General features: G+C 44.9%; 1 protein-coding gene across 2 annotated transcripts; it reads left to right on the forward strand.

Annotated features, from left to right (window-relative positions):
- The first annotated feature begins 10337 nt into the window (after window positions 1–10337).
- On the forward strand, window positions 10338–11876 carry Fkbpl (FKBP prolyl isomerase like). Of its 2 annotated transcripts, none has more exons than XM_042684157.1 (2): window positions 10338–10423; window positions 10758–11876. In XM_042684157.1, the coding sequence occupies exon 2, from the start codon at window positions 10836–10838 to the stop codon at window positions 11835–11837; it is 1002 nt and encodes a 333-aa protein (XP_042540091.1). In that variant the 5' UTR covers window positions 10338–10423; window positions 10758–10835; the 3' UTR covers window positions 11838–11876. The 2 variants fall into 2 exon arrangements, with proteins under 2 accessions (XP_042540091.1, XP_042540090.1); XM_042684156.1 differs by having other exon boundaries at window positions 10345–10510.
- Window positions 11877–12033: the final 157 nt, after the last annotated feature.

A 12033-nucleotide genomic window follows, 5' to 3' on the forward strand; every position in this document is an offset into this window, starting at 1 on the left:
CTCCCCACAGCCCTACTGACAGACTTCCTCTTCCAGGAGAGGCTCTGCACCCTGAAGATCTAATCTGGCTCTCTGAATCCCCCCACCCCCACCCTGCCATTCCACTCTTGGTCCTCATTCCACCATCACTGTTTGAAGATGTGGCAACTGGCTCATTGTCTTCCTAGTTCTTTCTGGTTCCTTTGTTTCCATTTTTTGTCTGTTTGGCCTCATGCATGCCAGGCAAACCACTCCACCATGGATTCTCAGCCCTTATTTTCCTTTTATATATATTTATTTATTTTTGTCAGTTGTGGGGCTTGAACTCTGAGCCTGTGGCTCTACCACTTGAGCCACAGCACCACTTTTAGTTTTCTGGTGGTTAATTGGAGATAAGAGTTTCACAGACTTTCCTGCGCGAGCTGGCTTTCAAATGTGATCCTCAGATCTCAGCCTCCTGAGTAGCTAGGATGAGCCACCAGCGACTCCCTTTTATTTAAAATATATATACAGGGCTGGGAAGGTGGCTCAGTGGTAGAGCGCTTGCCTTGCATGCTCGAGGCCCTGGGTTCGATTCCTCAGCACCACATAAGCAAAAAGAAAAAAGCCAGAAGTGGCACTGTGGCTCAAGTGGTAGAGCGCTAGCCTTGAGCTGAAGAGCTGAGGGACAGCGCCCAGGCCCAGAGTTCAGGCCCCACTACCGGACCCAAAAAAAAAATAATAATAATAATATATATATACATATATATATATTTCTTTTAATCAGCAGACATTAGTTTATTAGGGAGGTTTCATTGACTATATCCTGATTGAACTTATTCCCTCTCTTGTTCTCTCCCATATCTTCTGCCACGTGTGTGTGTGTGTGTGTGTGTGTGTGTGTGTGTGTGTGTGTGTGTGTGTGTGTGTGTATGTGTGTGTGTTGGTACTGGGGCTTGAAGTCAGGGCCTGGGCACTGTCCTTCTGGCTTTTTTTGATTGTTAATTGAACTTAAGAGTCTCATGGGATTTTCTGCTGAGGCTAGCTTTGAACCATAACGCTCAGTTCTCAGCCTTCAAGGTAGCTAGTGTAAGCCACTACCTAGCACCCAACATTTTATTGTTGTTTGATCCACTGCATTTCTCATCATCCTCATTACCCACTTTAGGTTCAACCCTGTGATCATCTCTCAAGCCACACCCTGTACTTTTGGCCCCTCATACACATTTTATCCCTGGTTAAATCCTTCTGTGCCTGCTCCACACTGCACCAGCTATATTCATTTGGGGAAAAACACAACAGTCATACTGGTTAGTCCCACTTCCTATGGGCCCTGTGCATGGGCCCGCTAGCCCACATTTCACTAGTCAGTTCACCTTCCCTACTCGGAGACCACAGTTTCATAACCTAACAACTTCCTCCTATTTCAGAGAGAGAGAGAATGAACAGCCTCATAAACTTTCAGAAGAGAACTTGCTCATGGTCTCATCCAAAATCTACCAGCCAACCTGCTCCTAGCTCCACCTCACCTGGGCCCTAGAATTCCACCTGCTTAGAGCTGAGACTCCTGAACTACCACTTATCTCTCTCAAAAGCTCAGCTTACTCTCCTTGGTGAAACTTTGCCATCATTGTGTAAATATACCTTAATCGCTGAAAAGAAAAACAGAAGCCTCTTTGTTCCTTATCTATATTAGTAAAAGCACAGTATTCAGAATAGAACAGTGCTTGTCCCTTGGAAAATCAGGAAATTGGCTCCTGTTTTCAAGGCAAGTTGTATAATTCCTAACAGGAGGGTAGGGAGAGGGGAAAGGGATATAGTTGGGTGATTTTCTAATACTTTTTCAGATACTTTTCTCCTAAAGAAAGTTGCCCTGGGCTGGGAAGGTGGCTCAGTGGTAGAGCACTTGCCTTGCATGCATGAGGCCCTGGGTTCGATTCCTCAGCACCACATAAGCAAAAAGAAAAAAGCCGGAAGTGGCGCTGTGGCTCAAGTGGTAGAGCGCTAGCCTTGAGCTGAAGAGCTGAGGGACAGTGCCCAGGCCCAGAGTTCAAGCCCCATGACGGGACCCAAAAAAAAAAAAGAAAGTTGCCCTAGCCAGGCACCTATATAATCCTATGTACTCAGGAGGCTAAGATCTGAGGATTGAGATTTGAAGCCAGCACAGGTAGAAAAGCCCATGAGACTTTTTTTTTTTTTTTTGGTCGGCCGTGGGGCTTGAACTCTGGGCCTGGGCGCTGTCCCTCAGCTCTTCAGCTCAAGGCGAGCGCTCTACCACTAGAGCTACTGCGCCACTTCCGGTTTTCTGGTGGTTTATTGGAGATAGGAGTCTCACGGTCTCTCCTGCCCGGGCTGGCTTTGAACCGCGATCCTCAGATCTCAGCCTCCTGAGTAGCTAGGATTACAGACGTGAGCCACCAGCGCCCGGCTCCATGAGACTTTTATTTCTAATTAAGCACCAAAAAGCCAGAAGTGGAACTGTGGCTGACATACTCACAGCCTTGAGCAAAAAAGTTCAGGGACAGTGCCCAGGCTGAGTTCAAGCCTCAGGACTGGCACAAAAACAAATAAAACAAAATCACAGAATTCTGATTAGAAAGAGACAGACATACAGGGAGCTTCATACATTAGGACTTTTGTTTTAGTTGTTGTTGCTATTTGTTTTGTGCCTACATGAGGGCTTGAACTTGAGGCCTGGAAGCTCTCCCTTAGCCTTTTTGCTCAAGGCTGGCGCTCTACCACTTGAGCCATAGCTTTACTTGTGGCACTTTGGTATTTATTTGGAAATAAGAGTCCCATGGACTTTCCTGACTGGGCTGGCTTCAAACCTCAATCTTTAGATCTCAGCCTCCTGAGATGACAGGCATGAACCACTGGCACCCAACCATTCTTTATGCAGAAACCAAGAGGATTTTTTTTTTTTTTCCAAATCCCCAGGTGAAGCCTGGGTTTGGAGCCCCATCAGTAGAGTGTTTTGCTAGCACTGCCTGGGACTCTGAATTCCAAACCTAGCACAATAAGAAAAAATAAATAAAAGAAAAAGAGTTCAAACAACAACAAAAATTACCTGATGATCACCCTCCTGCCCAAAAGTCTCTTGGCTCCTGGTTACCGTTAGAACTATTAGAGCTCAGGACAGAATCCCCAAAATCCTTTGTCATGCTACACATTGTCCCCAAGCTACCACTTTGAGCCACAGCGCCACTTCCCTTTTCTGGTGGTTAATTGGAGATAAGAGTCTCAGGGACTCTCCTACCAGGGGTTGGTTTTGAACTGTGATCCTCAAATCTCAGTCTCCTGAGTAGCTAGGATTACAGGCTTGAGCCACCAGCACTGGCTATGCTGCAAGATTTTCTGACTTCCTAACCTTCTTTACCTTTTTCTCTTTTCCTTCCAAAGCATAGAAACTAGAATCCCTCTATCACAAAGTCAGCCATAAAGCCTAGAAATTACCATGTCCTTCCTCTGCTTTTCTGTGTAAAAGCTAGCCATTAGGAAATTCTCTGACCTGATAGTAGATCATAAGACTCATTACAAGAGGTCTCACCCAATACCAAGAAGAACGGCTGCTATGCAGAGAAGCCAAGAAGTTTAACAAGTGTCTCCCCTTGAACTCTTTCCATTAAATCATACCTTTTTGGTCCAATCCTATTGTGTATGTGGGGAGGGGGGGGTTGGATAACACACATGCATGTATGCCAGTACTAGGGCTTGAACTCAAGTCCTTATGCTCTCACTTGGCTTGTTTTTTTGTTTTTTGTTTTTTTCTCAAAAATGGTACTTTACCACTTGAGCCACACCTCTAGTTTCTGTTTTATGTTGGTTAATTAGAGATAGAGTCTTATGGACTTTCCTGCCTAGGTTGGCCTCAAACTGTGACCCTCAGACCTCAGCCTCCTGACTAGTTAGGATTACAAGTGTGAGCCACCACCAGCACTGTGTTCCAATTCCACCTCTACACTAAGCAGAAAAATGGACAGCTCTCCCTGGTCGTTTGAGCTTCATTTCTGAGGATTCTCAACCCAAGTAAAACTCAGATTAAATAAGCAAGATGTCATGATTTTTTTCTTGTTAATATGTCTTTTATGAAAGGGTAAACAAATGCAGCAGTAGTATTTACTAGACACTATGTTGAAAATGAACTATACAAATTGTGGGTGGGGATTTGAGGAAAACCACTGGGAGAGTGGGCGGAAGGGGTGACATTACCCAAAAAGAAATGTACTCTTTGCCTGACTTATGTCACTGTAGCCTCTCTGTACATCACCTTTATAATAAAAATAAAAAATTAAAGGCCTAGAAAAACATCTTTATGACAAGCAGTTGGCCATGAGTCTTTTCTTAAAATTTTTAAATTGTTATTATAAAGAGGATGTAAGAGGACTTACAGGTATATAAGTCAAGTAGAGTACATTTCTTCTGGGACTATATCACCTTTTCCCTTGAATTTTCCCTTCTTTCCCTCCTGCCCCCCCACCCACAAAGGCCATGACTTTATGATGGCTAAGGAACCCTTATCTTTATTTCCCTACAGGACAAAATACAAAGTCTATAAGGCCTACAAAACCTCCCAGGCCTTTTCCTCCAGACCTCTCTGACTTCAGTTCCTTATGACCCTTTCCTTTGCTTATTCTATCCACCCCTCTGACTTCCTTTCTCTTCTACCTACTATGACTTAACATAAAAATCTAGTCTTTCCCTGCCTCGGGGCCTTTGTGCTCTCTTTTTCTCTCCAGATATCTGGCCTGGCTACTTCCCTCCATCATTTATATTGCTGTGCAAACCTCAACTCTACAGGAGGCTTAGCATCCTCACTGGAGTCAGTATCACAAAGCCAGGCACTGGTGTGGCTCACACCTGTAATCCTAGTCAATCAGGAGGCTGAGATGTGAGAATTGAGGTTTGAAGCCAGCCTGTGCAGAAAGTCCATGAAAGTCTTACCTCCAATTAACCAGCAAAAAGCTGGAAATAGATGTGTGGCTCGAACACACACACACACACACACACACACACACACACACACTAGCATCACACAGTCCAGGGTGCATTTTTACCTATTCTCTTACCTTGCTTTATCTAGATCATTACCATTTTTACTCCCTGACATTCTGACATTTCCTTTCTTTTATATTTGTGTTTTATTGCCTAACACCTGCCAGGGCTCTCTCTCTCTCTCCCCACCTCCACCTTCCCCACTCCCTGCATGCTGCATTATTCTTTGTCCCTAGAACAGTGCTTGGCACAAAAATCACTCTCACTAAACATTTGTAGACTGAGATTTGGGGGATGTGGCTCAATGGGAGACTACATGCCTAGTATATGTAAGGCCCTGGGTTTGAATCTCAGCACCACAAAGAAAAAAAAAAGTTAGATGTCTGAATAAGTAATAAGCTCATAGAGTTATGTGAGGAGAAAATGAGATATTAGGTAGAAAACCCTTAGCCCAATGCCTGGTACTGCAGTTGTAATGCATGATCACTGCTTGCTCTTATGAAACACTATACTGCAGAAAAGTCTTGTTTCACTGCCTCATTCGTTATGAAAAGCCAAAGCACAAGCAAATGCTTTGGAAGCAAAGAAGAAGGAGGAGTGATTTTGACACAAATTCCAGCAGAACCAAAACCCACAGAAACCACCAAAACTAAACAGAAGGGGAAATTTATTTAACCTTTGGAAAGCTAGAATTTTTGTCTCTCATGCTGATGCTAAATGGCAGAGCATAATTACAGCATATGGTTCCATGTGGTGAGTGTGGAATGCAGGAGAATGTGAGAGTGTGCAAACTTCCAGCTGGCTCCTGGCCTGGTGACAGGGCAGCACCACGGGTCTTGAGCTTGAGCTGAGCTTGGCAAAGGAGAGGTACAGAATGCTAGGGGTAAGGAGCTTTCCTGGCCTTATCTGGCCTGCCTGTGCTGCTTCTCCATCTTCAATACCTCCCTTTAACCTCTTTATGGCAGAATGATGATCATCTTGCAGGACTCAACTCTGAGAGCCCTCCCCTGCCATCCCTCTAGGAAGCATTTTCACATGATCCCTAGGAGGAAATACCTTCCTTGCTGCTTACCACGGCTTATTTGTATTTGGAGCATTTTGTAACAGGACTATCTTTATTAGATTACTGGTGAACATTTTCTGCATTTGTTTCCATCTGTCTTTGTTTGATTTGGGGCTGGGGATTGAACCAAAAATCTATGAAGCATAAAGTCTACTGCTGCGAGGCCTCAATAAGGATTACTGACTGGATTAAAAAAATTTCTACTTTAATCATTTTTTTTCTTATAAATAAGCTCAAACTACCTCCTAAGCATCTCCTTGATTCCTGACTCAGATTAGATTTCTCTCTCTCTCTTTTTTTTTTTTTTCCTGAAGCTTGAACTCAGGGCCTGGGCACTGTCCCTGAGATTATTTTAGTTCAAGCCTAGTGCTCTACCACTTGAGCCACACCTCCACTTCCAGCTTTTTTTGGGTCAATTGTGGGGCTTGAACTGTGAGCCTGGGTGTTGTCCCTGAGCTCTTTCACTCAAGGTTAGTGCTCTACCCCTTGAGCCACAGCATCACTTTGGTTTTCTGGTGGTTAATTGGACATAAGAGTCTAATGAACTTTCCTGCCTCGGCTGGCTTTGAACCATGATCCTCAGATCTCAGCCTCCTGAGTAGCTAGGATTATAGGTGTGAGCCACCAGTACTCAGCAATTTTTTTTTTAATGCCAGTACTGGAGTTGAATTCACAGTCTCACATATTTATTTGGCTTTTTCCAATTAAGGCTGTCACTTGAGCTACACTTCACTTCTGGCTTTTTGCTGTTGAATTGGAGCGTCTCATGGCCTAAGCCTGGTGTTAATGACTCACCCTTTAATGCTAGCTATTCAGAAGGCTGAGATCAGAGGATTAAAAGTAAAGCCCAGGCTGCTTTTAACCTCAATCCTCAAATCTCAGCCTACTGAGTAGTTAGAATTATAGGCATGAGCCACCAGTGCCTGGATCTTTGTCTTTTTCTTACAGGATCTAATTATGTAATTCAGGCTAGCCTTGAACTTGCAATCCCCCAGAGAGTTGAGATTACAGGTATATACAGGCTTTATGGATCATCCTTTATGTTTTCTTTTTCTTTTTTGGTGGGAGTTGGGGGGAGAATAGAGGATCATCTTTTTTTTTTTTTTTTTTTTGTCAGTCATGGGACTTGAACTCTGGACCTGGATGCTGTCCCTCAGCTCTTCAGCTCAAGGCTAGAGCTCTACCACTTGAGCCACAGTGCCCACTTCCGGCTTTTTCTGCTCATGTGGTGCTGAGGAATTGAACCCAGGCCTCATGCATGCAAGGCAAGCGCTCTACCACTGAGCCACCTTCCAAGCCCCAGGATCATCTTTTAAAAAATAAAAAATATTTCATTCATGATAGAGTAGAATGTTCTCTATTGTGAGGAGGGTATTACTGGGAGGAGAGTGATTGTTGCCTAAATACTTTATCTGCAAGTATAAAATAAAACAATGAAACCAGGTGAGATTATTTTCAGAAGTAGGGAAAGGAGATAAGAGTGATCAAAGGGGTAGGGTTGATGGGATACATTCTATCTAATAATAAAAACTCATAGTAGGGCTGGGAATGTGGCTTACTGGTAGAGTGCTTTCCTAGCATGCACGAAGCCCTGGGTTGGATTCCTCAGCAACATGTATGCAGAAAAAGCTGGAAATGGTGATGTGGCTCAAGTGGTAGAATGCTAGCCTTGAGCAAAAGAAGCTCTGGGACAGTGCCCAGGTCCTGAGTTCAAGCGGGGAGGACAGGAAAAAAAGTATAGTAATAACAAAAGATACGTTGTATATAATAATAAATAGTTACAGTAGTGACAAAGGGTCAGCTAAGAGACAAAGCTGACTAATTAATTTAGTGTTTCTCAGTGTGGGAGCAATAGTTGGGCTCCAACTTGTTTTTAGATGTCAGCAAAAATGTCTCAGCCTTGGAAGTGGTGCTGTGACTCAAGCGGTAGAGTGCTCTCCTTGAGCTGAAGAGGGCAGGGACTGGGCCCAAGCCCAGAGTTCAAGCCCCACGACCAACCAAAACAAAAAAAAAAAAAGTCTCAGCCTAAAGGAACATTCCCTCATCCCTAATAATTCACTCTTATAACATCACACTTCTCTTCATACCTCTGTAATGACTTACTTTCCTTAGCCACTGTCCCATGAAGGCAGTAACTGTGTCATTCATCTGTATGTATCCAGTTCCTAGCCTGTTGCCTGAGCAGGTGCTCAATACTTGTGTATGGAGGAGATAAAATACACTCACAAAAGAGACAACATCACTGTGGAATTTGTTGGAACTAAAACATATATTCCTTAACAACAACAGAACATTGCAAAAGAATAGATTTGTAGTAGGGTATAGCTTTCTGCTTAAAGGGATTCTTTTTGTGGTACTGGAGTTTGAGCTAAGAGACTCATCCTTGCTTGACAGGCACTCTACCACTTGAGCCATGCCTCCAGTACTTTTGGGCTTTTAGTTATTTTTTTATATAGGATCTTAAGTTTTGTCCATGCTAGCCTAGATAGACTTTGTCACACTACTTAACTGTCTCTCACACACATAAACTATCACACTGATCGTATTGGTTCAGATAAGATCTCCATAACTTTTTGCCTAGGCTGGCTTCCAACCACATCCTCCTGATATCTACCTCCTCCTAAATACTTGACATTTCAGGTATGAGCTAATCTACCTAGCTATAGTTTCTTTTAATGGGAAAAACCTATTTTTGAAGAGTCAATGGGGTGATCCTCTCAGTATAAATACATAATACAAAGTAACAATCTCTGTGCAGGGACTAGAGTGTGATTAAGCCTCCTGTGATACATTCTAGACATCACTTTTCTTGATATTCCTGAGGTAGAAAGGGAGGAAGGGAAACAGAAGAGAGATGGATTAATTTTCAATAGGATCTCAGTGGTTCAAAGAATCAGAGTAGGTAGCCATGGTAAGGTGTTGGGTAAGGAGGAGGCAGCAGGCTAAGATTATACTGGCTCAGACTCAGAAATTAAACAAGAGGGGAAAAAAGTGAAACGCAAAACACAGTCAGAGTTGGGGGCTGGTGGCTCATGCCTTAAATCCTAGCTACTCAGAATGCTGAGATCTGAGATTTGCAGTTCAAAGTCAGCCTGGGCAGGAAAGGCTTTGAGAAACTGTTGTCTCCAATTAGCCACCAGAAAACCAGAAATGGCACTGTGGCTCAAAGTGGTAGGGCACTAGTCGAGCAAAAATTGCTCAGGGAGAGAGAGTCCAGACCCTGAGTTTAAGCCCCACGACAGACAAAACAAAAAACAGGACTGCTTTGACCCAAGACTGTGGCTAGTAATGAAAATTGTCCCCTTTCCCATGAGAGAGGGATTCTTTTCCCCCAAACAATGGTGCTGGCCCAACCTGGTCAGGAAGCTGGCTAAGTAAGCCTAAATCACAAGAAGGCCCTAGACCTTCTACTGGACGGAAGACCAGATTTCCAATGCTACACTTAGTGGAGCAGGTTATACCGGTTGTATATGCAAAATGTAGGACAAATTGAAGGAGCACAGATCAAAGAGGGAAGAAAATGATATGAGGTTATTCTACAATCAAACAATTCAGTGTTTTCATAGACCAGCAGCATAAACCATCATCTAGAAACTTACCGAATGCAGGATCACAGGTTCCATAATCCAACTTCCTAAATCCGAGTCTGCAATTTAACAACTTCCTCAGGTGATGTACATGAATATTAATAGTTGAAAAGCATTATCCAGGATTACTGGGTTAGGCACTGTTGTGGTTCTAGTAATAGAGAGCCAGCCTGAGAGAAGGAAAACCTAAGGCCCTGAGTCCAAGAACGACGCCCTTTCCTGTCCCCCAGATATGGAGGAGCCTCAGGTGGTCCCAGAAGATAAAAGACCAGTGGAGAGAAAGAGGCCTGAGTGTTTGTCTTGGAGTACCCTGTCTTGAATGGACGGAAGGAGGGGACAGGACCTCCACTGGGATGTCCAAACTTAGAGATAATAATAGTTCAGAAGGGCCTGAGGTAGCCAAATCATAGGACTGCTGTCACTTATCATTAACCTTCTCTGACACTCTTCACACTTTTGGGAAGGAGATAGATCCTAGGGAAGGAACCCCAAATCTTGCACATATGAGGCAAGCACACCACAACTGAGCTACATCTCCAGCCTACTCTACTCCATTTCAGGTCTCCAACACTTTCAGTAAACTGGCCAGCAGGCCTGCAGCTGGTTGGGTTCGATGCGGTCTAGTTCGGTTGCTTCGGCCTAGTTCTGTTGCCAAGGCCTGGAGCTTCGTGGTTGCGGGGGAAATGACGTCACGCTCTATGGGCGGGCTAAAATTACACCTTCCTCCTTCCCGGATTGGCTGCCAAGTGTTGACTAGATTCGCAGTCTCGCGCGCTCCGGGGTTGGTTATCTCTCTCCGTCTGGGACAAGATTCCGAGGACAGGTATTCGTCGAGCACTGAATTTCGGGAGGAGAGGTGATTCGAATAATCCAGCTTCTGCCACCATGCTAAGCACTTTGGCCTCTCCAGGTACATTTTGGCCCAATCGACTGGCCGTAGTTGGAAAGGCTACCTGAACCGAAGGGAATTGTGGAATTTATAGTTCTCAACTAGGTTTCGGTGGAACCGAGACTCCAGGAAGACAGTTGTTATTGTTTTTCGGGAGGGGTGGGGGCGGGAAAATGTAGACTTTAACTAGAGGCCTGGGAAAGGAAGAGGAGTCTATATTAAGAACCCTGCAATTAGCCTTGTTTTTTTTTTTTTCTTTTCTTTTCAGGCGCTGACCCTAACCTAAATCCATCACTTTCCAATTAAAATTGTTGATTCACGACGGTGAAAGGGACTAGTCATCCAAATGGAGCTGCCACCTGTCAGTCCAATGCGAGAGGAAGACGCCTCTCAATCACAACAACAATGGGAAAAGAATTCCTGGGAGAACGAAACTCCTGAGCTGGGAGTGAGTCAAGATCCAGCCAGGCAGATTCTAGGGGATCCTCAAGGGTCTGAAAAACTAGTGGCTGGACTTGAATTAGACGCTGATAAATCTCAGGAACCAACCAAGGAGACGCTGGAGCCTTTACAAGCTTCTCATCTCTGGTACTGTCCCGATGGGAGCTTCGTCAAGAAGATCATAACCCGGGGCCATGGCTTGGACAAACCCAAGCTAGGTTCTCATTGTCGAGTATTGGCTTTTGGGTTTCCTTTTGAGTCAGGGCTGCCAGAAGGCCCATCAGAACTAACTGTGGGTGTAGGATCATGGAAGGAGGGCACGTGGAGGGAGCTCATTGAAAAGTGCTTAGAATCCATGTGTCAAGGTGAGGAGGTAGAGCTTCAGGTTCCTGGGCACTCTGGACCTCCCGTCAAGCTCACACTGGATTCCTTCACTCAGGGCCGGGACTCCTGGGAGCTGGGGACTAGTGAGAAGGAAGCTTTGGCCATGGAAGAACGTGCAAGGGGCACAGAACTATTTCGAGCTGGGAACCCTGAAGGGGCCGCCCGATGCTATGGACGGGCTCTTCGCCTGCTGCTGACTTTACCTCCACCTGGCCCTCCAGAACGAACTGCCCTACATGCCAATCTCGCTGCCTGTCAGTTACTGCTAGGGCAGCCCCACTTGGCAGTTCAGAGCTGTGACCGGGTGCTGGAACGGGAACCTGGCCATTTAAAGGCATTATACCGAAGGGGGGTGGCTCAGGCTGCGCTTGGGAACCTGGAAAAAGCAACTGCTGACCTCAAGAAGGTGTTAGCAGTAGACCCGCAAAACCGGGCAGCCCAGGAGGAGCTGGGGAAGGTAGTCATTCTGGAGAAGAAACGGGATGCTGGGCTGGCTCAGGGTCTGCGCAAGATGTTTGGCTGATTAAAAAGTTAAACCTTAAAAGAGACAGGAATCTGTGAATTGTGGTCTGTGCTGTGAAATTTTTAGGGGCCCAGAGGGAAGGTTTCGGCCCATACCCTGTTCTTCCGGCGTGGTAGTACTAAAGACCTCAGTGCACATCTTTGCGGGGAAGCATATCTATCCAAAAACGTTGGGAACTTGTTGAAATTTAGGACTG

Source organism: Dipodomys spectabilis, unplaced genomic scaffold (genome assembly GCF_019054845.1).
Source record: "Dipodomys spectabilis isolate Male_0828 unplaced genomic scaffold, ASM1905484v1 ptg000085l, whole genome shotgun sequence".
NCBI lineage: Eukaryota > Metazoa > Chordata > Mammalia > Rodentia > Heteromyidae > Dipodomys > Dipodomys spectabilis.

Excerpts from the sequence above, each read along its gene's own strand:
- Fkbpl (XM_042684157.1), top strand. The coding sequence starts at position 10,836 with ATGGAGCTGCCACCTGTCAGTCCAATGCGAGAGGAAGACGCCTCTCAA.